This window comes from Juglans microcarpa x Juglans regia, chromosome 1S (genome assembly GCF_004785595.1).
Source record: "Juglans microcarpa x Juglans regia isolate MS1-56 chromosome 1S, Jm3101_v1.0, whole genome shotgun sequence".
In the NCBI taxonomy this organism is placed as follows: domain Eukaryota; kingdom Viridiplantae; phylum Streptophyta; class Magnoliopsida; order Fagales; family Juglandaceae; genus Juglans; species Juglans microcarpa x Juglans regia.
In genome coordinates, this window is record NC_054595.1 from 18369910 (window position 1) to 18397160 (window position 27251).

Sequence of the window (27251 nt, forward strand, 5' to 3'; positions counted from 1 at the left end):
CTACCACGGGGGTGAAACATGGTATACGGCCCAGCCACGGGTATAATGGTGGTTTATAACCCTACCACGGGGGTGAAACATGGGAAATGGCCCAGCCACGGGTATAATGGTGGTTTATAACCCTACCACGGGGGTTAAACATGGTATTGTCCCGAAGTGATGCTAAGAGATGATTTAATTATAATATTTCAGTTTGGAAATGCCAACGGATGTTCTTTTTGGAATAAGTTTATTTTTCTGAAAATTTCACTCTAAAGTTTTTGTACAAGTTTTGTTTGTTTTTTTTTTTTTTTTTTTTGCATTCTGAAAGTAAATGTTTTGTTCGGCTTATTAAATGTTATAAATGCTCATGTTTACATGCTAGTATATGCTCTCTGCTTGCTGAGTTGTTGATAACTCACCCCCCTTATCTCCATAATATTTCAGATGACATTGAAGGTTCAGCTGGAGATCAGTATTAGAGTCTATGGAGAAGATTAGCATTGATTTGTTGTTGGGTATCTCATGATATTAGTGTTGGTGTTGGATATTAATTATCTTTCTTAAGTTTACTTCAATGGATTTAGACGATTTGTGGAGACTATGTTAATGTTTTATTATTTCTAATTGTTATTTGAGACATGAAGAAGAGTTGATTTTATTTGGGTTATTGGATTGAATATTGGATAAATGAGTTTATTTGATTTATTTAATTGAAGTTTTACGTTCGATTTGAGGTTTGAAAAATAGATATATTCTTAAATTTGGAAGTACTCTAGCCTTGTTAGAGCTGATTATCAGGTTTTATGAGTTAACTCTCCGGACCCTCGGGGTCGGGGCGTTACAAAGACCAAACCAGAACAATTAAAGAAGCTGTCTTTGCTACTACATTAATGTGTAATCAGCTTATAATATGTATATGTGGTATCTATTGGCTCATATATATCTACTAAAAAATGACAGCAATTTGGTGTGTTTTCAGGACACTTGGATTTACAGGAACTGAAAACCAAATATACAAAACCCAAGAACAGATTTTTTGGCTTTGGGAAGGAGACATGCAAATATTGTTTGCCCCTTTCGCCTTCAAAATCAAAACATGATGAATCGCAGCGCACATGCAACCTATTCAAACAGTCCAAGAAAAAGCTCGCACGACAGCTCTCCTGCGACTGGGCATGATTCTTCTCCCGCCCCCTATATTATAAGAATAATTCTATTTATTATCATCGTACACTATATTTATTTTAATCTTATTTATATTTTTTAAAAATAAATATGTGATGTATGAATGATAAATAGAACAATTCAATTGATTTTATAAAAATAAAATAAAAAATAATAATAATTATAATAGAAAAGATTTAAAAAAATCTCCGATTAAATTGAAATGTAACCACAAACGAAATAACTCCAAAAATTAAAAAAAAAATTATTCATCATTTTTACATCACAAATCATAAATAATTTTTTTATTAAGTATGTAATATATAAACGGCAAGTAGAATAATTTCTTTAATTTAAGAAAAATATAAAAAACATAAAAAAAAAATATGGTCTGTAAAAAATAAAGAAAAATAAGAAAACGAAACGAAAGAGAGACGTGACAGTTAATCAGCAAAAGCAGTCAAATCGTTCGCTACGCTAATTGTCCTTTATTACTGCTCCATTGCTATAGGGGTCCCACTATCGCCCCCCTCTCTCTCTCTCTCTCTCTCTCTCGCTTCTATTTAATTTTCTGGAGTTTCGTCAACCAAATCCTCTCTTTCCACCACCACCGTCGCCGGAACTCTGGGCTCTACAGAGAGAGAGATCAGAGAATGAGATATGGTGGGTCTGAGTGTAGTACTGGAAGCCCAAAATGGTGGTGTTAGCAAGAAAACCACACAGGTTATCAACAAGACCGCCATGTTGCTTATCAACAAGTCCTCATCTCCTTCTGATCTCTCCTCCTCTTCCTGTAAAAACCTCCATTCGCTAATTCCTCCAGGACCCACTTTCCTTGACCAGTGTTTTCTCTGCTACGAAAAGCTCTTGCCTGGAAAAGACATCTACATGTACAAGTAAACCCCCCCCCCCCCTTCCAACCAAATCTGTCTGTCTGTCTGTCTGTCTCTCATGTTCTTCTTTGTGGCTTTCTTGGGTTTATTTGTTTTGTGTTAATGTTTTAATTTTTGTTGTAATATATTTTGGTGTATATGCCTTATGCAGAGGGGACAGGGCATTTTGTAGCGTGGAGTGCAGGTGCAGACAGATTTTTATGGACGAGGAAGAGAGTCTTAGCAAAAACCACTGTTCATTGGCTGCCATGAAACCAACTTCTTCGTCGTCGTCTTCTTCTTCCTCCACGGCTCGTCGTCAACGCAAAGGGGCAAAAAACCGAGCAGGCGGGTTTGCTTACTGACTACTGAGAGAGAGTGAGAGAGTATCATGAAACTGAGAAAATGGATTTTTTTTTTCTTTGGAACTGTGATCCAGTGTTAACCTGATCCGTTGATTTTGTAATGACATTGATATCTTTTCTATTTTTATTTTCTTCTTGTATCAAGCCATAGAAGTCATGTGATTCATTACCCCCAACCCCCAAACACATCTCTGAGGTCATTAATGGTATTTACTATATATGAGCCGGTTTAGTTAGTATTCGTCATCTTTATATTACGCATCATATTTTATTTTTTTATTTTATTTTTTATTCTTGCTAAATTAAAGAAATTTTTCTCATTCATGCACAACATATTTAATAAAGAAAAAAAATCACTTGTGGTGTGTAGAACGGAGATATGAGTAGAATTTCCTATATATAAAGAGAATAAATCTTCTCATCAACTGAACTCTACACCCCACACCTTACATTTGAACTGAGTTCACTAACAAGTGAATTAGTTACTCATTTTCCCCTCCTCGTTGAAGAGAGAGAACTGGATGAGAAAGAACTTAAGAAGAGAGAGCTGGATGAGAGAGCTAGGGTGTTTGATGAGAGAGAGCATGAGGAGAGAGAGGGGGTTTGTTGAGAGAGATTGAGGAGAGAGAGCTAGAAGAGAGAGAAAGTTGGATGAGAGAGCTAGGGATTTGATGAGAGAGAGAGCTTGAGGAGAGAGTGGGGGTTCGATGAGAAAGAGCTTGAGAAGAGAAAAAGGTCAAAGAGAGAGAGCTTGAGGAGAGAGTGGGGGTTCGATGAGAAAGAGCTTGAGGAGAGAGAGGTCGAAGAGAGTGATAGAGTTTGAGGAGAGAGAGATTGAAATTAGAATGATGGGTCTGTGATGAGTCTAACATAAAATTTAAAAAAAAAAAAAAAAAACTGCATCAAGTGCGAGGTGAACCGTAGCTGATAAATAATATATCTCATATAAACATGGTGCTCTTTAGGACGAGAATGTGTGGTTTTTTATTCTTTGTAGAAAAATGAGAATGCAAAGCCATTAATATTGTGTCCTCGGATGCTGGTCTTTATCACAATTTGTGAGGGTGAATGTGTAGCTAAGGTACCTACAAGCAGAACAGTGCTTTAATGGAGGTTGGGAAGATGGTCCGTAATTAAGGAGAAATATGCTATATAAAAAGAATAATTATGCTTATTATCTCTATCCACACCACACTTATTTTATTTTATTTTTTCATTTTTTCTATAACAAGTGTATGGTGTATAGATGATAAGTAGAACAACTCAATTAGTTTAACAAAAATAAAATAAAATAAAAAATAATAATTTTAAAATTTGTAAAGTGTATGGTGTGGGATGATGAATAACATTCCTCGTATAAAAGAGAAATGATAGTTGCAGTCGTGAGTGCACAAACGCCGTGAATCACTTTGAAAAAAGTAAAAAAATATAGAACCCGCATGAAAATAAATTAATTTTTTAATAATAGACTCCATTCTTTTTTCAAAACTACTGCATGACATTTGCGCATTTCACGACTGTGTAGCATTACTCTTAGATTAAAATTAAGGTGCTTATAAAGCAAGTAGAACTCTATTGATATCCCAGAATATTTTCCTAAACGTATAGCATTTTCAAAAAGAACAAAAAACATAAATATCTTATATTAGTGTAGCGGTTACCACCACCTCTTCAACAATGTGTCACGCAAATGCCATTCTTGAAGTTCTGGAATTAAAACATGGTGCTTGATTTGATTGGAACATGTCCATCACCAGGAGTGTTCTCTCCCTCTCTCTCTCTCAAATGGTGTGATTTATAATAGAACTTAGGCATGTTTGAATACAATAAACGTTTCATTTCATCTCTTTATTATAACTTTTTCAAATTTTCATACAAAATATAATAAACAATTCAATTTTTTCAAATCTTAAAATAATAATAATATTAAAAAATAATATTTTAATAATATTTTATTCAACTTTTAACTTTCATTTCATCTCAACTCACTATCCAAACCGCATAATACGGACATGACCCTGAGTTCAGGAAGTTGGTTAGATTTACCTGGCATCAACATGTACAGATTCCCGAACTGGTTAGAGTACAAGATAGGATACCCATCTGCTTAATTTATGCTATGCATTGAGTAGAACTTGCAAATATACAAATTGGAGAGTGCAAACAAAATCTGTTAATTATGGTATGGCTATCCTCTACATGTCCAGGAAAATGGATTCAAAACAAACACACTTGGGGTTTTCTGTTCTCACCCCCACAACTTCACAAGGTGGGCCTGAAATAGACGTTCAAAGCATAGAATATAATTGGGGAACAGAAATTTGAAGTTTTGGACCATAGAATCTATACTCTCCGATGTGGGCATGCAGTACCTTAAAGTTGGAACATGGAACCCTAGAAAGAGTACCATAAGAGGGGGGGGGGGGGGGGGGGGGGGGGGGGGGGGGAGAGAGAGAGAGAGAGAGAGGGGGGAGGTGTACTAAAGGACTAAGGAGGGGTTTGCAATTTGTTTGTCTTTATGCTCTATCACAAGTCCATATTACATTAGTGGAAAAGGACAGAGGCAGTTGTTTGTCTCGCAAGGTGAAAATGCCTTTTCATTTCACTTTTGAGAGGTGGAGAATGCTTTGGTTCTGTCAGTGTGAGAACTCATTCATTGTGCCACCTTGTAAAAGGAGGATACGTTCTTCTTAAGCCACACCAAATCAGATTTACCTAAAACGGAATTAGATTTACTCTCATCTACCCCATTGCCTCATTCAGCTTTTTGGAACCACTTATAATATACACAACATCAATCAAGATCAAGGCGCACTAGGTACAGTTATAAGCTTGAATATCCAGTATATCTAGGAATACAAAAGCCATCAAAATAAGGTTTACATTTCAGGCTAATTAGCAATTCTCTAGACTGGAATATGGCTGAAAAAGCTTTCATCGAGGTATCCTACTGGGTTGGCCTCAATGTTCTTTATATTTTTAGACCTGGGGATACTTTTGCCACAACTATAAGCAGCAAAGATGGAATAAGTCAGGCTATTCATCCAACCTGAATGCATATTAACTTTAAATTGGACAACAACAGTTAGGTTTGCATGCTAGTGTTTTCAATTAAAACAAACAGGTTCTAATTACAGTGTCCTAATCACGGATTTTTCATGATCGTTATCACCATCATCATGAACGTCATGATGACAATCATCCAGACTTGAATAGCAAAACAGCCTTCTGATCCAAATAGAAATAGATGAAGTGGTTTGTTTCATGAGTCACATAGGAACCTGCACAGAGAACAAGCATGTCCACACAACTCAGTTTTAAAAATAAGCAGCGGTAGTTCCAAGTTTATCAAATATCTAAAACAATATCAAAATGGTAACAATAATGTAAGTGTATTTGTATTTAATTTTATACCGGTGAAGCAACAATAAGGGGGTTGCTTTTGGAAGTCCAAAAATGTCACATATAGCATTCACACACCCCCCCCCCCCCCCCCCCCCCCCCCCCCCCCCCAAGACGTATCCCATCAATCAGATCTTTTCAAAAGACAACCATCTATGCTCACATACAGCTGGAAATACTGAAACTAAATTTAGTTGCTCCGATTAAAGAAACAAGATTCGATATTTTTCGCACAGTGGTTTTACAGTGTACATGCAAATGCAAGTTTTAGAACAAGCCATGAAAACTGCATGATACAGAGAATGGCCCAAATGTTTTATTCACTTGGAGCTACTCACTACCAGCACTTGATATATCACTCTTTATCATGCCTAAAGACAATGATAACTTCAAAAATGTGCCATAGTGGTACTAGAAATATAACTTACATAGAGATCTAGGCAGACCGCAGACATGCTACAAGCAGGGTAGCCTATTGCCTGGCAGTGCTATCGCAGACCATATACAGGCTTGGACGGCAAGTTTCTATACTCAACATCATAGGACCATAGAAATAGCATACAGAGACACGTAGGTAGAAAAACTACAAGAAAATCACAGCATGATGGTTGCGTATTGCTGATAGTGTATCACAACCCTTATATGGACTTGGACTGCAAGTTCTTATGATGTTTTCTACCATCTGAAACAAATTCAGCCCCAAGCACACACCAATGTCAAGTAATGCAATAACATTAATTTCCCCCTCATTTATGAAATGGAATTATGATTTATTTTAACCAAAAACTATCATTCAATGCCCCTCCACATTTGGGGCCTTCCAAGCATAATCGCAGTATACGATTTACGTATCATTGGATGGAGAAAAAGAAAATTCGCGGTTTCATGAACTGCAACAAGATCTGAACTTGTTTTCCGTCACACTTAGGATGCTAAAAACATCAATTGCAGGGTCTTGCAACGAGTAGGATTAAGGACCATGAATAAGGTAAATCCAAGATCAAATGCATTTAGAGGTTTTTTTAACTACGGTTTCTCATAAATAAATTATTAAGATTTTGTTTTTTCACACCAAGTCCAATGACTTCAGCTCAGAGTTAGTTACCTATCAACTAGGTTCTGCTTTCAAAATTTCTACTAGAGACACAAAAAGGAAGTAAAGAAAAAAGACCAAAGCATGCCTAGATTCAAACTAAAGAGGGTTAAGGTGAGACCATCTCAACATCCAAACTCCATTGAAACATAAACAATTTTCAATTTCAAATTTTCAAAATTTCCATCTAATAATTACTTAATCATTATAACTTTTCCAAACTTTCAAACAAAAGAAAAAAAAACAATTCTTTTTCAAATCCTAAAACAAAAATAATATTAAAAAATAATATTCTAACAATTTTTAACTTTATAATTTTTTTATTCAAACTTTTTCTCTCATTTTCCAAAATCCCATAAAACATCTTAATTTAAATCATTTTACTACTATTTATGAACTATTTTACTACTATTCACAGATTTTTCATCTTATTTCATCATATCTCACATCCAACGAGGCCTAACCCCCAAATAGGTAAAAAAGATTCCCTTGCATCAAAATCAACCAATATATATATAAAAGTAGCAACCACATTCCCAGCACCCGATCGATAACTTCAGGGTAGATCTATTAGCATAAGTCATATCGAACAAGACAAAGTACCCAATAACCAAAAAGAACTTAAACCACAAATCGATTCGATAAACATACCATCAGATAGAAAATTGAATCTGAACAAAAAACCAGAAGAAAACAAAAAACAAGAGACGGAAAGTGCAAAAATGGAGGAGAAGGGAGGGTTACCAAAGTTACGACCAACGATGCAGTGCCAGGTGGAGCCGTGCCGCTTGTCGAACTCCTTCTTAATGTGCTCCGCAACGTCCTTCTCCACACCGTGCTTCTCAAATGCCTAATGGAACCCAATTCCACATTAAACACGATTTTTTTTTTTTTTTTCAAAAGAGGAAAAGAAAAAGAAAAGAACCTCAAATTTAAATATATAAAATTAAGTAAAAGAGAAGAGCTGACGGCGATGGCGGTGTCGATGGCCTCCTTCTGCACGTCGGGGAGCATGTCGGCGCTCTTGATAATGACGCGTTTATCAGGGGGAGGAGTTGCCGCCACCGAAGAGGGAATCAAGTCGTCTGAGATCGGAGACTTGATCAACAGCCCGCCCGGGATGATCCTCTTGGCGTCTTCGTTCATTTTGCCTCCGGCTTTCCACCCTCTCACTCCTGGCCCCAGTCCACAACAAATTACCTCTCTCTCTCTCTCTCTCTCTCTCTCTCTCTCTCTCACAATAAGTACTCTTTTCGCTCTGGGTATGTATGGTTTTACCGGCTTCCGTATTTAACAACTTTTAATAAGTGTGCCCAGATACTAACGAGTGATTTGGATGTAGAGAGTTTTCGAAATGGTTTATGAATAAGTGAGTAAAAATTGAATTATTTATTATATTTTATATAAAAATTTGAAAAAATTAATTTATTTATTATATTTTATGTAAAAATTTAGAAAAATTATTTTGAAATTTAAAAAAGTTAGATTATTTATTATATTTTATATGAAAATTTAAAAAAATTATAATGATAAGATGAGATAAATTGAGATAGATTTTAAATACAAACAAGATTAAATCTGGATAATAATATAATTTATTGGAATAATTACCGCAAATGTCTGAGTTCCTAAATAACAATAAGTTATGTTTGAATTTAGTTGCCAATAATATTAGATATAAGATTCATGCACTATCATCCAGGCATCGTGTTAACTGTTTATAAAAATAAAATAAAATTCTAAACTATGTTTATAAAATAAAACAAATTTATAAACTACGCATTCATCCTACTTTTATTTCATTATAATAACTTGATATTTTTTATTAATTTTTTAATCTATTTTTTTATAAAATAAAAAATATCAAAAATTAATGAAAAATATCACATTCATAAAAATAAAATAAAAGAAAGATAGGAGTGTGACATGTGAAGCATAAATAAATTACTTTCCTAAGTGAGAAATGCTCTGAATTAACTTAGGATATATAAATTCTGTACATTGCCTTTGAAGAAGTGGAACAAATCTGAGACCCATGTAAAAGCCTACTTTAGGAGTGTAACCTCTCCAGTACGGTCTAGTTTTGGACATATTTTAAAACCGAAAAGGTATACACTGATTTTGAGAATTAAAGAACCAATACCAAATCGATTCATCACAGAAACCTAAACTTCTGACTTTTTCGGTTTCGGTTTGGTTCGGCCTCGTCTTACAGATTTTTTCAGTGTAATTCTAATGATGAAAACCTCACAAAAAATCCTAGAATAGAGAAAGATAGCAAGAGTTGTGCCCAATTATTTACCAAACTAAAAATACATATGATTAAATGTGTAGACATGTATTTATAAAAATAATATATATTATAATTCATTATGCCATAAAATTTATTTATCCTATATATATATATATATCAAAAGTAGGTTTATATTAATAACTTAATATTAATGTTCATGTTTAAGATTAAAATTTTGTGTCATATTAATTTTAATATTTTATGTTCTAAAATTAAAATATATATTTCAAATGTTATAGCTTATATTAAGAATTATAAAATTAATTTTATGTTATTATATTATTAGACATGAATAATGAGATTTTAAAATTTGATACTATATTAACTAGCAATTTAACATATAATATATATAATATAATATAAAAATATATATAATATAAAAAGTCATATAAATATTATTTTATAAATAATATAAAAAGTAAAAAAATTATATATATATATGAACTAGACCGGTTTTGCAAAATTAGAATTGGTACCGAATTGAACTAATTTTACATCGGACTGAACACACCGGTATGGTCTGGTCCACAGGTTTTCCTATTTTTTTTCTTTTTTTGTTTTGTTTTGTTTTATTGATCTTTTTAGTCCTAACCTATTTTGTTATAGCGAACCCCAATTTTTTAAACAAGTATATGAAACTTACACATTCTAAAACTATATCAAAAGCCATTATCATTTAGGGGAGTAGGATGGAGCCCTCCTGAGCCCCTTCCCAAGCATTCCCCATGCGCCTCCATATTTTGAAAAAGCTTTATATTTTAGTTCTTCAATTTTCAAATTTAGTTGGTTTTAAAAAAAAAATCTTAGTTTTTGTTGTGTTTTCTAATTTTTTTTTAGTTTTATTTATTTATTTTTATATATTTTCAATTTTGTTTTCATATTTTTAGTTGAAGCGTCACCTTTGTTATTCGTTTACTCTTGGCGCCTGAGAGCTCTTCTCTAACTTAAACCTAACTTTATAAGTAGAAGATGAGCTACAAGCTTCCATCCTATAATCATGTTGTTGATATAAAACATGTCTGTGGCTGTATAAATAATATATCAAATTGCTAAGGTCTGAGGAAAAAAAGCTCACGGTTTCTTGATAACTGGCATCTAGTTTTCTAACCTTTTAACCAATTGATGTATTAAACTGCACCAAGATAAGCTCTCTCAGATTCCAATTATCGAAACAAATGCACTTCTCATCAAGTATCATTCAAAACCAGGCATATCTCTAGCCTCCTGTCGATTAGAAACACGTAAAACCACCATACACAACCATCCTAAGTTCCCTGTATAAGACATCATCATGTTACCACCTTTTGTTTTTCCTATGCTTCATCATCAGAGTCATGTACCACTCTACCTCTCTTCACCCGTTTGGCGCTGTGAAGAGCTTCAGCCTTCACCATCAGAGCCAGAATCCTCTGCAGCCAAAGGATTACCAGACTCGGGTGATAATGGCTTCTCCGACTCGTTTCCTTCGTCGTCTTCAGAAACCTCACACAATTCATTTACAACCGCATTTGGATCATCATGGTTTGAAGCATCTTCTTCACTGTTCATCTTCTTGGGGTCTAAAATTTTGAAATCCCGAGAAGTGCTACGTTTAGCATGTCTCAGTAGATTGACTTTGCTGACCTTGCTAAGCCGGATGAGATATTTTTCATAATCTTCTATCTGAAAGATGAGGTCCGGGATGCATCTGTTCTCTCTCTTAATTTTTCGGATGATCCCTTTACTACTAGGATTTTCTTGCTGTTTCTGCAAGTATAACGAACAACCAAAACCTCTAAACATCACGAGCAAAATGACTAATGCAGTTGATGCTGGATGGTGCAATTAAAATTTTCCAGAGGATCCAGAGTCATACCTTTTGCACCAGCATCACAAAGTTATATAAAGGAACTGTGAGCTGCTTGCAAGTAAGTTCTACAAGCTTCTGAAATTTTAGGCTGGGAAGAAGCTGTTTGCAACCTTTAGGAGCAATCCGCAGCTTTGACATCTGAGCTAAATGCTTGTAGAACCTTGCAGCCAATTTGAGCAAATGTTCTGCTTGAGTGTCTGCAGATGATAGCAAGAGACAAAAAGTAAATTTCATTCAATTTACCAAAACAACAGATCTTTCCATTTGCTACATTTATCAGTAAATTGCATACATACCGTTGACGGTCATCAAAACAAAAAACGATAGTACTTTCATCACCTCTTCAGCCATTGAATAAATATTTTCCTCAAAGGCCAATCCAGAAGCATGTTCCCCATTTTCATTAGGATGAGTATTTTTCTGAGTGACTAAAGCGAAAGTCCTTAGTCTTTTTGTGGCCCAATCCATATCAACAAGAATTGCTTCAATCAATTGCAGTACACAAGAACTTATTGCAGAACTTGTAGAATGGTTTATGAGGGGGTATGATTCAGACATCTCTATTGGGTCAACCATCTCAGAGCCAGTGACTTTTAACAGCTCCGCAGCCATGTCTTGGGCCAATATTAGATCGTTTGGAGGTGAGCTTAAAGATACAGCAAGCATGACAACAGTTTTTGCAACTTTGGAGTTCCTTATGCCACCACTTTTGCAGACCCGAATAGCCCAAGCTCCATGAATGTTCTTCCACTTGCATGGCAATTTCTTCCCAATCATAAATATCATATCACAGATAACCTGAGAACAATATAATGCTTTAAATGGTTTTTTACTTAGAAAAAGAACTCTCAGCAAGACGGCAAACCAGCAAAAGTTCACTAAAAATGAGTAAGGAGAAAAGAGGAAGGTCATAATGCATTTTACCTCAACTTCACCAAAAAATGAAAGTGCAAGAAGCTCAGAGAAGAATGGCTTCAAGATTTTCGTAATAAACAATTCTTTGCCTCTTACATGTTGATCATCAATTCTAGTAGCCGCTTCACATTCATCATCAGAACCAGGACACTGAAAAGTCGAAACAGAGGCCATATCTTCAAGCATACCAGCCAGGTTTGGGCTACACAAACTAACTATTATCAGTTCCTTCAAGCAGACAAAGGCAAGATGGAGAAGCTCCCTTTGATCCCCAACTTCTTTTTTTCCCTTAGCTTCTTTTTTCTTGTGATCTGTCACAGACTTCGGTAGAGACTTGAGCAAAAAAATCAATTTCAGCAATTGGGGCCCAAGCATCTCAATGTTCCCATAGATCAAAGTCATCAACGGATCTTCTTTTCCCATAACAGGCAAAGACTTTGCATTATGAAGGAAGGCATTCAAGACAAAAGAAATAATCTTAGAGCCGCATTTTGATGAATTCCCTGAGGATGACTGGCTACAATTCTGGTAAGCTCCAATACTGTTAGAACAGTCGGTATTATATAGTTTTAGAGCTGTTTGCAATAGCTGATAGATACTTGAAGTAGACAAATATGGAATTCTTCCTTTAGTCACTTTTGTGTGGCCTGAATCCATAATATTGGGTGTATCATGAGGTGCGCTTGGTAAATTCCCTTTTCTGATGCCATTACTCTGTCTTGGTGTACACGTGTACTTATCCAATGAATGATGAAGGTCAAGTAACCTGATAATCTCCTTTTCAAGATCCACCTTCCTTATCTCTGTTGTTTTCTCCATCTCATTGCCAATGGTATTCAACACCACTTCAATTATTCCTGATAGTATTAAAGCACAACATTTGCTGTTCTCTTCTTCAAGATGTTTAGACCCAGCATTCTCAATTTGGCCAAGAACACCTGATCTGACATTTAAAGAATAGAAACTAGTAAGGAGTCAGGACCCTGGAGATGTCTTTAAAAGATGAGGGAAGGGAACAGATGAAATTCAAGACCCTTGCAAGAAGCTATGTTCTGGAAAAAGACAGGTGTGTGGAAACTACATTCAGAAAAAACGTACAAACCTTCCAAATTCTGATTCGTTAGAAACTTTCGGATCTTCGAGAAAGCACTATAGAATGACTCACCAGACAAATTCCTTCCTACCTGCAGTAGTTTCATGAACACTCAAATGTAATAATCACTTTCATGGATTTTGTCGTTGTTTCAATACTGATTACTATACCTCCTTGTCTTGTGAAAGAGAGAAACCCAAACATGCCCATGCAGATCCAGAAATTCCAGTTTTGCCAGGTGGCTGAAGAAGTAGAATCCAAGAGACACAAGATAGAAGACAATCTAGAGGCTCTTCAATTAAGACTTTGCCACTCTCTGATTTAACACAACTCCTAATTTTAAGTTGAACTTCTGTGTCCTGCCAACATAAAACTTTGATGTGAAGCGTGGAATTCAATACATTCACATATTAAATAAAATGCAAGATGCATGATAAGAACCAATATTTGGGCTTGATAACTAGAGCCAACAAGTACTTACCTCCCCAAAAAAACAAAGGAAGTGAGGCAGCAGAAAATCAAAGATAGAACCTGCACTTGATGGGTCCATCAAGACGAGCTTCACAAGCCCATGATACATGAGTTCTTTGACCTTCGCCTGTATACAGCAATCCAACTATCATAAGAAGCATGGTTCAAATTGAAAAAGAAAGATCAAATCAATATTTAAGAATGGGGATATGGAAAGCATAAAACCTGCTGATAAAGACATCTCTGCAGCAAGCCACTCAGCTCTTGAAAGAGACCTTGCCCCAGGCTGCAAGGCATCTCAGCTTGCTGGCTGCAGCTGGCTTGGCTAGATGAATCTTGGAAAGATAATGGACCATCTCTCTTAGATTGCTTTTCTGCCAGAATAAGATCAATAAGGCCACTAGTTGCAGCGATACGAACTGTATCTTCTCTTCTAAACATAGCCTTACGGATGACCAAAATGGTGTAATCCTGCATCATTAAGCACAGAAGTAGACAAAAATACTCCCGTTTACGAGGATTAAAGATAATTTCTCAATTAAAGGGTCTATATTATCTCTGAGATCAATCTGAGGAATATCATTTTGCTTTTACAAAACTAAAACAATATATCGATGTCTCTATGCTCTGGCAAATTATTTGAGAACTTCCTATCACAAGTGTAATAATGTTATTCTTTAGGTACTAAACATGGAAGACAATACCTGAAGATCACGGCTGAATTTGAAGAGAGGCAATAGAGCAGTAACAAGGAAAGCAGCGACTTTGCCATGCATGAAAGTGAAATAATCTAACAATTCCTTCAGACGGGAAACATGTTCCAACATGGGGTAAGGATAAGTCTGAATAAGATTACCAAGCAGTCTGCACATAAAAATTATGATCATGCCAATGCTTCGCGTGAATCAAAACAAGAGTTCGCATTTGATGTAACTGCAGTTACCTCATGATTGGCATGCTCTGCTCAGGTTTCAACGAGAGAATGCGAAATTTGCATTGCTCAATAATCTGAAACACATTCACCTAATCAACCAACATTTTCATAGAACAAAATAAAAATTATGCTAGTCATACCAACCTCATTTCTTGCCATATCATGGACCTCAAACAGAGTTTCCAGCATCTTAATACCAAGGGCTTCAATGCCCAATAGATCATTAGAATTCCACAGCTCTTTATTGCCCCCCTCTTCCACTGACTCAAGCAACACGAAAGCAAACTTCAAAATGCTAGGCACCATATGCTCTCTTCCGTAGCTGCTCTCATTGACCTAAAACAGCAGAAGAACAAATAATGTATAGTTAAATCATCTTAAATTGTACATAAATGTAAAGTTACAACTCTGCCAAAATAATACATGCGAGAGAAAAGCAAATTACAGCTCTTAACACAGCCTTCTCTACTACTTTGGTATTTTCAAGATACTCATCCTTCAAATCATCTGGCAGCCATTTACAGTCTCTGTACGACAAGGAAGCATTCACAAAAAAGTTACTGAGATGTATTAAGATACACAAATTTACATTTCGTGAACCGGAACTGCTTGATTATATTTCATATCAAAATATTCGCCGCATTAAAAAATTAGCCAATTTGTTTTATTTTAATTGACAGAGAAAAAAAAATTGCTGCACCATGCAGAAATGCCTATCATAAGATGTTGAGATCCAAATTTCGATGCATAAGTGAAATACATAACCACCAAAGTACTAGTTCTTAGATTCCACTCGACACAGTCCCAACGGTGATCTTGCCATATGCTTACGTTCCCAAATAACACCAATTCAACTTCATTCCTAGTGAACAGATAGTTACAACGAAAGCAAAACCTACGACTTATAACAAAAACATATGTATTCTTTAACTGAAGTCATAAACACATTGGAAGGTGTTAGTTTCAGTGGGACACCCAAACATTCATCGAGTACCATGCCCTTACTCGTTACTTCATGGATATGTATGCTTTTACAACCCCAGTTTCAAATTGAGCTAAAATTGTAGAAACACGTTAAAGACGTTCGGCCTTACTTGGTAAACTTGTAATCTCGATAGGCTGTGAGCACCGCAGTCTTTAAAATACACATCGAACTCTCACCGAGCCTTCGAACCCTTGCCACCGACAACAAAACAGAGACCGTAAAATGATTGAAAGCTCGAAAATCCGACCTAACAAGCCCCATCACCTCCTGCCCCAAAGACGGGTCCTGCTTCACCGCAAAATTCAGATGAAGCAACACGGTTCCTTCCACTTGCCTAATTATCGAGCTTGTCTTCGACCCCGTTTTAGACCCGAAAAACATCACAATGCCTTCGATCACCTCCTTCTTGATAAACCCCTTGGACCCCAAGACCAACAATTGGTACACAAGCGAAGGCAAGTCCTGCAAGTTCGCGCACTTCATTCCGACGAACACTTTGTCCAAAAACTCTCTCCCCCTCACCTTATCAATAAACGAAAACTCCCTCACTAGCGAGACCATCTTCAACAACAAGCTCTTGGACCAACTACAATCAAGCATACGATCAAAAATCATGTTAGCGTAATCCCCACCACGCAATTTCTCCTCCTCCGAATTACGAATCAAGTCTACAGACGTCGGAAGGAGATCGAGGATCTGGGCATCGTCAGAGTCGTTGATAAGAGGCAAATACGAGAGAATTGAGTCGATGACAGGAGTGAGGAAGGTGGGTTCGACGTGGTGGAGGAGGGATGTGAAGAATTGGAGGGTTCTGAGGGAATTGGGGTCGTGGGGAATGAAGAGGGAGGTGAAGAGGTGGATGTAGGAGGAGAGGAGAGAGGATAGGAGGGAGGAGAGGGAGGGGGTGTGGGGGAGATGGAGATGAGAGAGAGGAGGGACAGGGTATATTCGGAGACGGCGAGAGAGGGGGAAGGGGAGGAAGAGCGAAAGCGGAGGAAGGAGAGGAGAGTGGGGTGGAAGTCGAGGGAGAGGAGCCAGGAGGGGAGGGGCAAACTATTATGGGCGTGGCGCTGGGCCAAAAGGACTATATCAGCGTCGGTTGGTGGAGTGGTGCCGGTGGTGGTGTCGGCAGCAGTGGACATGGTAGCGATGGTGGTGGTTTGGGCGAGGTTGTTTTTGGGGAGTGGGCGGGGATTTGGGTTTTTATCGGTTTTTGTATTTTGCGCGGGATTTTAATTTTATATATATTTATTATTATTATTTTTATTTTTATTTAACAAAAGCTCCAAATGGGCTCTTACGTTCAGAATTATTTCATAAAACTTCCAGCGTACGTTACCCCGCGTTCTCCCCTCCCCCACTTCGTCTGTCGGTCATCTCCGCCCACCACCACTGTTCGGCTCCATCTCAGGTGAGTCTCTCTTCTTCCCTCTTCCTCCCACCCTGATTCTCTCTCTCACTCTCCCTCTCTCTTTCTCTCTCTACATGGGTTTTGAGCGAAAATGGTTACGTTTACAGTTACAGCTACCGCTGTCGTCGCCGTCTCGACTCCAGCATCGCCATACACAGCCTCGGTGAGCCTCTGGTAAGCCCCAAAACCCTTCATCTCTCTCCACCCTTGCATGTGCCCTAACTTGTCTTGTGCAAAATCCCTAGATTATTGTCCAGCGAGAATTCCTTCCAACATAAAAACTTGCCTGAACTGTACTTAACAAACCAGTTTCTGCCATCTGAAACACGAAGGACCACATCACCCAGCTTCATATTCAAATATCTCTTTGCAAATTCTGATGGTATATTCTGAAAGTAAGAAGAAGAAATCTTAAAAAGGTTAATAAAGTCCTGGTTTAGTACAGAACTGAAAAGATTTGTGGTGTTGTTTAGAAACAAAGCATCTCTGCACAAATTTGTTCTATCTTTTAAAAGTAAATCATCTGCAATTTGAAGGTGGTAGAACTTGTGATGATGAGGTGGGTTTCAAATTGAAAGCTTACCAAACACCGTCCAAATTGCACATATGATGGTTGCATGACAACGATAAAATATGGGTTTGCATGACAACCATCTATGATTAAGTTTACATTAAAAAAAAAAAAAATGCAGCAGAACACATCAAACACACAATTCTTGTCATGCATTTGAAACCCTTAAATTTGGGTTGAGATTTGAGACTTTCTCTTACTTTTACTGTCACTTGATAGAACACTTTGTTTCTTTAGAGGGCAACAAAATAACACACTCTTAATACTTGCTATAAAGGCTACCTACTTAACTACTCTAAAGTTACAAAGTGAACTGAAGCAAATAAAAGAATTTTCCTTTTTGATTTTGTAGTACACAGGAAATAGTTTAGAGTAAGTCTAAGCCAACGTTCGGCGTACTAGTTGTTATGACAGTTCTAAACTTTGAAAGTTTAAGAACCTAATGGCTTTAGAATCCCTTTGCTCTGTGTGCTCAGCATCTTACATCAAAACCAAAATAAACAGTTCTTTATTTGATTAGTTTTATTTGATTACAAAACAGTAGAAAATTCTTTAATCAGATGGATAGAAATGAATATTCTTACAAGGTTCCCATGTCATAGAGAATCTGCAAGAATTATCTTGAAAAAATCTGGAGCTTTCACCACAACTCCTGGACTTTGATCGTCTCTCTGGCCTTGAGAAGCCATAGTTAAACCTGAAGATTTCCAAAGTAAGGATCAGAATAAGTGTAAAAACAGCTTATATTAACAGTGCCTGCATGCTGGGTGGTTGTGCTCAATAAAGGTTGAAAAACATTTCCTTAGTGTTTCCTTTTTCTGTTATGAATTTAGCCATTCATTCTCACCAGATTCTGATGTGACACCTGAATGTAGAAAGTGACCCCCATCAGCAGCGTTTTAATAAATACGTATATCTATAGGATAATGATATTCCACCCATGGCTTTACAACCTCTTCACCACACATGGTTTTTTTAAACAAAATCACCGAATGAGAGCTCAATCTTTCCCTTTTTCTTTTGTATTTGATTTACCATCAGCATGTGAAATTAAGGGCTCGTTTGGGGGATGGGATGAAACACAAACAAACTCAAACCATCTCGTACAGTAAAACCAACTCAAACCCCAAACATGTATTTCTATCTATTTTATCTCATCTCATCTCAGTATATCTCTCTTTGTCTCAACCTGTTCATTGATGGAACAATACCACCTCACTGACAAAACCCAGAGGAAAGTTAAAGGGCACAATACCAGCCTTGACAAACCCAGAGGAAAGTTAAAGGGATGAAGCGTATGAAAAACCACATGTGACCTACTTATAAAAAAAAAACCACATTTGACCCTCCACATTTCATGGTGCAGTCTCTGTACAGAGCAACCCACGTGGTGCTTGGGAGGCCCGCCGACCCTGCAAACAAGATATACCCTGCATTGCCCAGGAGATTCATCTGGCCTCTGCCATCTCCACTGTAATTTTGGCATTGCTTGGAGATTTTGGCAATCTCTTGAACAGACCTTGGTTTGGCACGTTGTAGAGCAAACACCGTTACAAATACAACATGCCCAAACAGAAGAAAGCCACAACTACCAACAATTGCAAGCATCGTAGCTCCGTCCCCAAATTTCAGTGTAAATGTCGTCCCCACCATACCTCAGCCACCACAGGTCCAAAGAGGCGCTCGTACCAGGTAAGCCCTTCTGCCCTCCCATTTCAAGCGATGATTATAACACTCAATATTATAAAGTTTGGTGTGGTATATGCGTGTTGGCTGCCCATGAAGGATTCCAGATTTTGGTAATTGGTGATATGAAGCAGTCTGTGTGCATTTGTGTCTGTGTTTGAATGGGGAATCTGTCTGTGCCCTTGTGTGTCTAAAATATGCTCAAAGTTGAATAATTGATTTATGTATTTGTATTATGCTGCTCTTAGGAATTGTTCAGTTCTTTCTATTTTTCGGTTATGATATGCTTTTATGGTTTGAGACGCGCTTGTTTGGTTCTGCCCTTATTTTTGGTGCACTGTATAGGGTGAAGTTCACCGGTTGCTATATTATGCATTTAGCTAGTTATTGAATTTCTGTATTATGAATAACCAAATAATACAGAAATTATTATCATGTTTACTTGCTGTACTACAAAGGACCACATGTTTCCAGAAATTGCCATTGTTTAGTGCACCACTTCTTTCTTTCTCTTCTTCTTAAAAGTTCATTGTTTAGTGCACTTATGAATTTTGACTCTTTAGTTTAAAGATATCCATGGGTTGTATGCGGTTGCTGGGAAATTGTAGGATCAGACATCAGAATGAAATTTGGAAATATTGGTATGTGGGGCTTGAGAAAACAAAGGCTAGACTCAAGTGATCTTTAAAAGAGATTCTTTTTTTCCCCTAAGTTCCCATTTCCTTTATTTCCCTGGTTTTCTTTGCAACCAAACAAAAGGGTATAGCTTTCTTGGTGTTAATCCGTGTTTCTGCATCTATCATTTAAATTGATTCAGTTTGGTAAATGGTAAGCTATATGTGACAGCAAAACTAGATGTGTTCTGTTATTTGCTGCTTATATTACTGAACACATTTTTGGTTATAAATAAGAGAAAAAACTAGATGTGTTCTTTAGTAATTCTACAAAACTTCAGGAGTTTTGGGCCTTCTGGAAATGATCTCTGTGCGTGTTACTTTGCTTCTTTATGTACTTGTACAGTCAAATGATCTGTTTGGTGGCCTGGACGGTCAAAACATTTGCTTCTTTATGTACTTGTACAAAAGGGATTTGTATTACAGTTGTGTTACATTGGCCTGAATGGAGAAGTTCGGATTAAACTTGGGAAGCATTATTCTTATTTGCATCAGTTTTTGTTCTACCTCATTTGCTTCCTATTATTGATTTGCCTTACCTTATGTTGTAGCGTTACCACTTACGGTCATCCTCTTGTGTTCCCCATCGGCAGGTATGACCTCTTTGTATATCTATTAAATTTATATTTGCTAGTTCTATTGTCATTTTTGAATTTGCTAGCTGATATCTTGATGTCCATGCTGTCAATGCCTATTGGTACTATGATGTTTGCAATGCTTGTATATCTTATAGTTGTTGTTTTCAAAATATATGCTTTTATTGGTTTCAATGTGTTGCATTCCCTTGCTATGTCCTATGGCACCTGTCCAAGACCATTTGATTATGGATGTTTTTCTGCAACTTTTATACATCTACTCTTCTGTGTAAATTTTATTCGTAAGTGCCTTATGTGGATGTTACGAGAAAACCCTCTACTCAGCTGTGCCAATATTGTTTTTTACTTGTCAAAATCGAAAACCCATTTTTTGTAAGAAAGAAAAAGAGTGCGAATGGACATAAAAACCCATAAGTTCTAGTTATATACTACTTACAATCTTTAGCCTCGTTTGCTTTCAGAAATAAAACACAAAACTTTAAAAACTTTTTTCAAGCCTTGTACGGTCAGACACTCTCTGAAAACAAACACCCATTTTGAATCTAAAGTTTTTGATCTCAGTCCATCTCTCATTATTTCATCACTGTTCACTGACTTAACTCTACACAAAAAGAAGCATAGCGTCCGACCCTCTCCTCTCTCTCTCTCGTGTTGCCCTTTCGGTAGCAAAGCTTGCCCCATCTCTGCCAAAGCAGCGTGCAATCAGCCTCCTCATCCGTACGAATCTCCATTACTCCCCTGCAGAAGAAGAAGACTACTTAGCAACCAATGGTCTTCTCCCCCATCCAAGAGAACAGTTGCGTCATGTGGGTTTTTGCACGGCTAAACCATTGTCCGGCCTCTGCAAGAACAGTGTTCTCACATCGGTGCTTGAAAGATTTCCCCAATCTCCAGCCCTCACTGTGTTTAAGACCAAATTTTAAATCCTTAGAACATGCCCAAATCTAGGAAAAGCACCCCGACCGCCACAAAAGGCATTTGCAACCGTCGACCCTCTCTCTACAACTGGTGCCATAAACGGCATTCAACACATTCGACGGGCACCACTGGTCCAAGACCTAGGTCGTACCAGGTAACCCTTGCTACTCTCCATTATGTTGCTGATTATCATAATTTTTGGCTGGCCTTTGTTGTTGGTATATGCGTGTTGGTGGGTTTGGTGTTTTTATTAGGAGTGGACCTGGAATAGTTTTGATTGATTTTAGAATGGTTGTGTTTTGAATGGGTTTTTGAAATATACCAATTTTTTTCCTGTCACAGCTATTTTTTCTTTCTAGTGCTCTAGAGAAGTGTTCTTGCAATCACATAGTGCTGTTTTTTTTTTTTTTTTGATAAGTAAGAAGTAAGTTTCATTGACATGAATGAAAAATAGGCATAGCCCATGTACACAGGGAGTATACAAAAGAAAATGCCTAAATACATTCTAAAAGCACTACATTAAAGATAAAAAAAAAAAAAATCATGCACATTGTTTCCATTAAGGACAATGGCTGAAAACCATAGAAGTAAAGCATGTAGAAAAAAATTCTGAAGCTCCGCCATTGTTCTTTCTCTATCTTCAAAAGCACCTAGTGTTCCTATCCATCCAAATACACCACATAATGCACAAAGGTATCATCTTCCATACTGCTGCCACCTGAGGACAGCCTTGGATATCCTTCCAGCAAGCAAGCAGATCAGCCACCTTTGACGGCATAACCCAAGCAACATCCACTCTACTAAGGCCACATTTGGGTAACAAAGATATCTCAACACTTTCCAAGAATTTTCGTACGGATGGAAGTAGTCGAACTGCCAAACACAATGAAGTATCTTTTATAGAAACTTTTGTCAAACTCCATGTGCAACTCAGCACTGTTTGCGTGAAAGGAAGTGACCATAATTTCTCCCACCAACCCTCTCTCTCTCCCTTCCTCTCGGCAAGCCTCCCCTGAAACCTTTGCCTTCTTCCTTTTCTCTTTCTTTCTATCGCCCATCACAGTCCAAGCAATGACCGAATCCCCCCAGGATGAAAGCTGAACCCTCCAGCTTTTGTACCTCTGTGCCTGCTGAACCCCTCTCTCTATCTCCCTTTCTTTCGGCAAGCCTCCCCACGAAATCAGTGCCTTCCCCCTTTTTCTCTTTCTTCCTTTCCCCCCATCACAGTCCAAGGAGTCAAGAGTCCAGTGTGCAATCGATGGAGTCCATCGACGGTGAAAGCTAAACCCCTATGTCCAGCGATCATACCTCTCTCTGTTGAAGCCCTATCTCTATCTCTCTGCATTTATATGAAGAAACCGTCTCTCCCTCTCTCTTGATGTTGGCACTATGTCCCCGTCAGCCCCTCCTGAGGGTCGCGTCCTATCTCTGCCAAAATTGTCAGCTACGAGAGATTCTTCTACCACTAGACGAGCACAGCCCTACTGTGAACCTGTGAGCTAGGTTTTTCCCAAATTTGTTTATAAGGCAGCCATGGCCAAAGGCACAATACGCAGCTGCTCTTCTTTCATTACCCATTGATTGCAAGAACCCTTAAGAGTATTGAGCAGATCCTTCATCACGGGGCCAAGAACACGCTCCTTCAAGGTAACATTAATCAACAAGTCAGATTTTACCTTCTATGCTGTTAATTTGGTAGCAAACTACCTATTACTGATATTTACAGAATAGGAGTGGGAACTGCTTGCATGTATGTGTAGAGCGTATATTGTTAAACAACACTTCAGAAATACTTGCATATATTTTTATAACTGTTGGAAGGCTAAACATTAAGGGTGCGTTTGGAAGATAAAAGCAGCTTAGCTCAGTTTAAATTTGAACTTCATCTGCCATCCAAACGCACTTTGAGCTGAGTTTTCAAATGTAAAAAGCATTCAACTCATTTCACCACTGTAGATAGATGTAAGACATCAACTTTACAGGATTCCTGACATTACTCTGCGCATGCCTTTACTTTTATTCCTTTCCGTTATAACTCCTTGCTCTCTCTCCCCCCTCCCTCTCCCTCTCTCTTTCCCGTCCATCTTCTTCCCCAACCCGTCTTCTAGAACATCCCAAAATTGAAGTTCCATTCAAAACCCTCTCGGTAGCTAACGTAGAAAACTTCACCGCGCGCTGAAGGATTTTTTTTCCAATCGCAATTGGCAGCTTCAAATTTTGAGGCAATCGAACCCCACAGTCATCCCCCATAGTCGACGGGTTGGAGAAGGAGATGTGTTCTGTTTCAACGGAAAAGGTTCCCACTGTCAACTCCTCCAACTTCTGCAGCCCTCGTGCTCCAACAGGGACTAAAGTTTGAAGGGTTTGTCCTTCCTGTCTAAACCTTTGCAGCCCTCTGGCTTACATCCTTTTAGCGTGCTAAATAAACAACACGTATCTGAGTATTGTTGTTCCTTTCTACAAACTGATCTTTGCGTCTACACTGAAGTTTCTTCCCAATCTCTCAACTCATAGGTGCTACTGTAAACCGTGCGAGCATCTCCTCTGTGCTCCTATTCGTTTCTTTGCATATCCAATTTCCTATATAATTCCCATGCCGAGATCACCCAAACCACCACAATTTTACTACGGAAGCAAAGCTCCTCCACAGTCAAGCTTCACAACCGAAGGCTTACCTTTAAGAGATCAGCAATCATTGCTTCGAGGACGTGCTCGTACCGAGTAAGCAACGATCTCAATTTTTTGTCTATTGTTTGACATACATGCATTGATGAAGAATTTACTCAAACATGTGGAGTGCAATTTTAATTCACTTATGCATAGATTAGATATGCTATGTGAGATCTCTCCTGAAAAGTAGTTGTTGTCCAAATACAAAGATTCTAGGGCTGTTAGATTCGAATTGACAGGAAATAATTGGCCACTCAAATGATTTTTGGACAATCTAAGGTACTCTAAGGAGGAGCAGCCCATTGTCAAATTCTCTGGAATTGTTCCAGAAAAATTATTTAAGTGGAAAGTAGAACTAACCATTTCATTTTTTCAATGTTTACTCAAAATTGAGTTAAAAACCTGCAGCTGCAGATTATTATTTTTTGGCAAATGATGCTAAACATTTGACATGTATGACCTGCAGCCATACTTTCTACGCTCATCCTGCAGCTCCTCATACAAGGTATTAAAACATTATCAATACAAATTCATTCTAAATTTATCTTACTCGTATATAGGCCTCGATTCCTTATTCCTTGTATGATATATTACATGCATTTGACTTATAATTTTATAAAGAACATTGATATGCATTTAATATAGTGAAATTTAAATGTTTTGGACTTGATGGATGTACCATGTCTATGATGCATAGCAATACGTAATAATATGGATTTAAGTGCATTGTCTATTGTTTGCATTGTCTATTTTTTGTATTGTCATTACTGGCCATTAGCAGCATAGCATGGATGACGTAGAGGTTCTACGTGATCGTGAGCTGTGGGTTGGTGGGTTGGAGGAGATGCTGGTTGACATGTTGTACCAAGAAACGTTGGAGGGGTCCAGAATTACAAACCGTGACACAATCCGACTTGCCACGCGCCTCAATCAACTTGGTATTAAGCCAGTTGATTCATCACAAGTGAAGGGGAAAATTGCCCGTCTCAAGGAGAAACAACGCGAGTTTACAGATTTAATGGACCAAATGGGCATGGGTTGGAACCCCATCACAAAAACTGTTATTGGTACGGAAGAACATTGGGCAAACGCGATCCGGGTAACCTTTTTCTTCTTTTGGTTTAACCTTCTTGTATTTTAAATTTATTGCATTATCTAATCAATTTATGGCCAATTATATGATTAAATGCTTTTATCAATTTATGTGTACAAGCTAATTATTTTTACCATTTCTTAGGTCCGATCCCAGTGGAAAAAGTACAAAACCAACGGTTGTGCCAACTACAATGTCCTCTGCACAATTTTTGGTCAGGCCATCGCAACAGAAGTATTGCATTATGCCCCAATGCAAGAACCCTCCTCTAGAGAGGAGCAGCAGTTGCTGGAGGATGAATTGAGGGCCCGAGGTCCCATGTTGGGTAGTGGCACTGGATTAGACTTGACTATTGATTTGGATGACATTTCAATGACTCCCTCGACGCAAGGAGGGGCCCCGCAGCCGAGGAATCCTCGTAGGCAACGTAGGGACGCAACCGGACCATCTTACTCACCAGAGATTAGTGCTGCCATGCAGACACATCCCGCCACTTCTCAACAACGGGCAAATTTGGATGCAAAGATGTTTGAAATATGCAGTTCCAAGTGCAGTAGAGTCGAGGGTTCGAAGAGTGGGTTTGATGCAGGCTATAGCAGTGTTGCAGAGTGTATGAAGTTTTTGCAGGACATCACCCCTCCCCTACCTATGGACGTTCATCTTCGTGCAGTAAAAGCGTTTATGGATCCTCATGTACTAATTGTCTTCCAGAACATGAACCCAGCGCTGAGATTAGAGTGAGTCTGGTCACTACACTGACCACATTAACTCACGCTCTTCATGTTTATAGACCATATATATAATGTCTTATCACACCCATTGCACTAAAAGCAGATGCCTTCGGATAAAGTTTGAAAGCATAAATCCAGGGCATTGTCAAGCAAATGGAGTACTTAAAGAGTCCACAGGGCCATGCAAGAGTAGATTATTAGAGCCATTTTGTCGTGAAACATTAATTAAGGAGATCTGTTGTTGGCTTCTGCATGCGATTGCTAGCCTCGTCCCACAATGTTCATCATCACTTTTTTGATCAAGGTAGAGACATCCATCATGATCCACGCAGGAACTACATTCCCAGTCATAGCTTTCTTAGTAGGCGGGGTCTTTGCAATGCCTTTTGGGTTTTAAACATTCATCAATGAATGTGGAAACACGTACAGGAGGAGACATCACTATATTAATTTGCATCCTGACTCAGAGATTCATGTCTTCTTTGTTTAGTGCTTGATCAACTTTGCAAACGTAATTCCTTCATGCTTAGAGCACATCATTGTACTCTCAGTTTGTCCAAGTTTTTCCTTGAATTTTGGGGGACACAAGAAGATAGCATCCAGACAGACTGAGACCACCTACGTAGGTGGAGGTAGTTAAGTTGCCTTGCTGGGTTTAAAAAAAACATAAATAGTAGTTGGATCAAGGTTTGTCTACCTGGTTGGCCTATCCCAACCCTCATGACATTGCATTATTTTAGAACTGTGGATTGGTACTTAACCAACCCATTTTGCGAAAAAAATTTAAAAAAGCAAAAACTCCCACTGTTCTTTCTTATCTATTTAACTAGTTTTCATTAAGGAGATTTGTATGTTATGCTTGATGTTACTTTCACTTTTCCCGGTAGTGTAAGCTAGGTCCAGTTATTATCATTGCTTATGTTATGTTAAGATTGGTTAATATTATGTGAGATTATAGCTGTAGACTCAGTGCTGCATGCTGAAACCAATGGTTATGGTGATCTGCTAAATATTAGGACTATAAAGTGTTCAAATATTAGACATCAACTATGGGATTAGGAGGGATGGTATATTAAACTCTGATCACTTTTTGAGATTCATTTCTTTAACGTTGTTGATGGGGAATCAACCAGCTAAGGTTTGTGTTTGGCTATGGAGATAACCTGTTTTTTATTTTATTTTTCTTTTTTTGCGTTTTGTTTTCGGGGGTGGGTTCCTTTTTGGATAAGAACAGTTGAGTGCAAGCACCAGACCATATATAATCAGGGTTGACTTTATATCATGGATTCCAAGCTTCCAATGTAAATCAGATTTTCTAATTATTGGGCTGTGGTTTCATCAGCAGAAAAGTTGAGAAATTAAATAAAACTTCCCCCAATGAAAAGAGGACAAATTATCTCCCTTAGGTTCGAACAAAAGGCCACAAAGTGCCAAGAAGCTTGTTGGGTCCGAAACATATACTTGGAACAATCGATTCTAGCCA

General features: G+C 37.8%; 3 protein-coding genes and 1 long non-coding RNA gene across 5 annotated transcripts; 2 read left to right on the forward strand and 2 right to left on the reverse strand.

Moving 5' to 3' along the window:
- Positions 1 to 1656: 1656 nt before the first annotated feature.
- LOC121246831 (FCS-Like Zinc finger 15-like) lies at positions 1657 to 2584 on the forward strand. 2 transcript variants are annotated; one of them, XM_041145126.1, is made up of 2 exons: positions 1657 to 2036; positions 2191 to 2584. In XM_041145126.1, the coding sequence occupies exons 1-2, from the start codon at positions 1807 to 1809 to the stop codon at positions 2381 to 2383; spliced, it is 423 nt and encodes a 140-aa protein (XP_041001060.1). In that variant the 5' UTR covers positions 1657 to 1806; the 3' UTR covers positions 2384 to 2584. The 2 variants fall into 2 exon arrangements, with proteins under 2 accessions (XP_041001060.1, XP_041001059.1); XM_041145125.1 differs by having other exon boundaries at positions 1657 to 2042; positions 2191 to 2583.
- Positions 2585 to 5201: 2617 nt separating this feature from the next.
- LOC121246832 (dynein light chain 1, cytoplasmic-like) lies at positions 5202 to 8159 on the reverse strand. The gene is made up of 3 exons (XM_041145127.1): positions 7848 to 8159; positions 7623 to 7728; positions 5202 to 5664 (listed from the first exon to the last, which is right to left on the reverse strand). The coding sequence occupies exons 1-3, from the start codon at positions 8022 to 8024 to the stop codon at positions 5582 to 5584; spliced, it is 366 nt and encodes a 121-aa protein (XP_041001061.1). The 5' UTR covers positions 8025 to 8159; the 3' UTR covers positions 5202 to 5581.
- A 2193-nt stretch (positions 8160 to 10352) lies between these two features.
- LOC121246830 (Fanconi anemia group I protein) lies at positions 10353 to 16599 on the reverse strand. Its single transcript, XM_041145124.1, is given in 14 exon segments — positions 10353 to 10917; positions 11027 to 11217; positions 11317 to 11818; positions 11945 to 12873; positions 13038 to 13119; positions 13199 to 13387; positions 13510 to 13626; positions 13725 to 13970; positions 14204 to 14363; positions 14443 to 14507; positions 14578 to 14769; positions 14879 to 14960; positions 15528 to 16326; positions 16329 to 16599. Coding segments are annotated over 14 exon segments (4152 nt in total). The 5' UTR covers positions 16561 to 16599; the 3' UTR covers positions 10353 to 10551.
- An 87-nt stretch (positions 16600 to 16686) lies between these two features.
- On the forward strand, positions 16687 to 24465 carry LOC121246833. The gene is made up of 6 exons (XR_005937170.1): positions 16687 to 16829; positions 16937 to 17003; positions 18003 to 18186; positions 18767 to 19092; positions 20312 to 20353; positions 24411 to 24465. It is a non-coding gene; the product is annotated as an uncharacterized LOC121246833 (long non-coding RNA).
- Positions 24466 to 27251: the final 2786 nt, after the last annotated feature.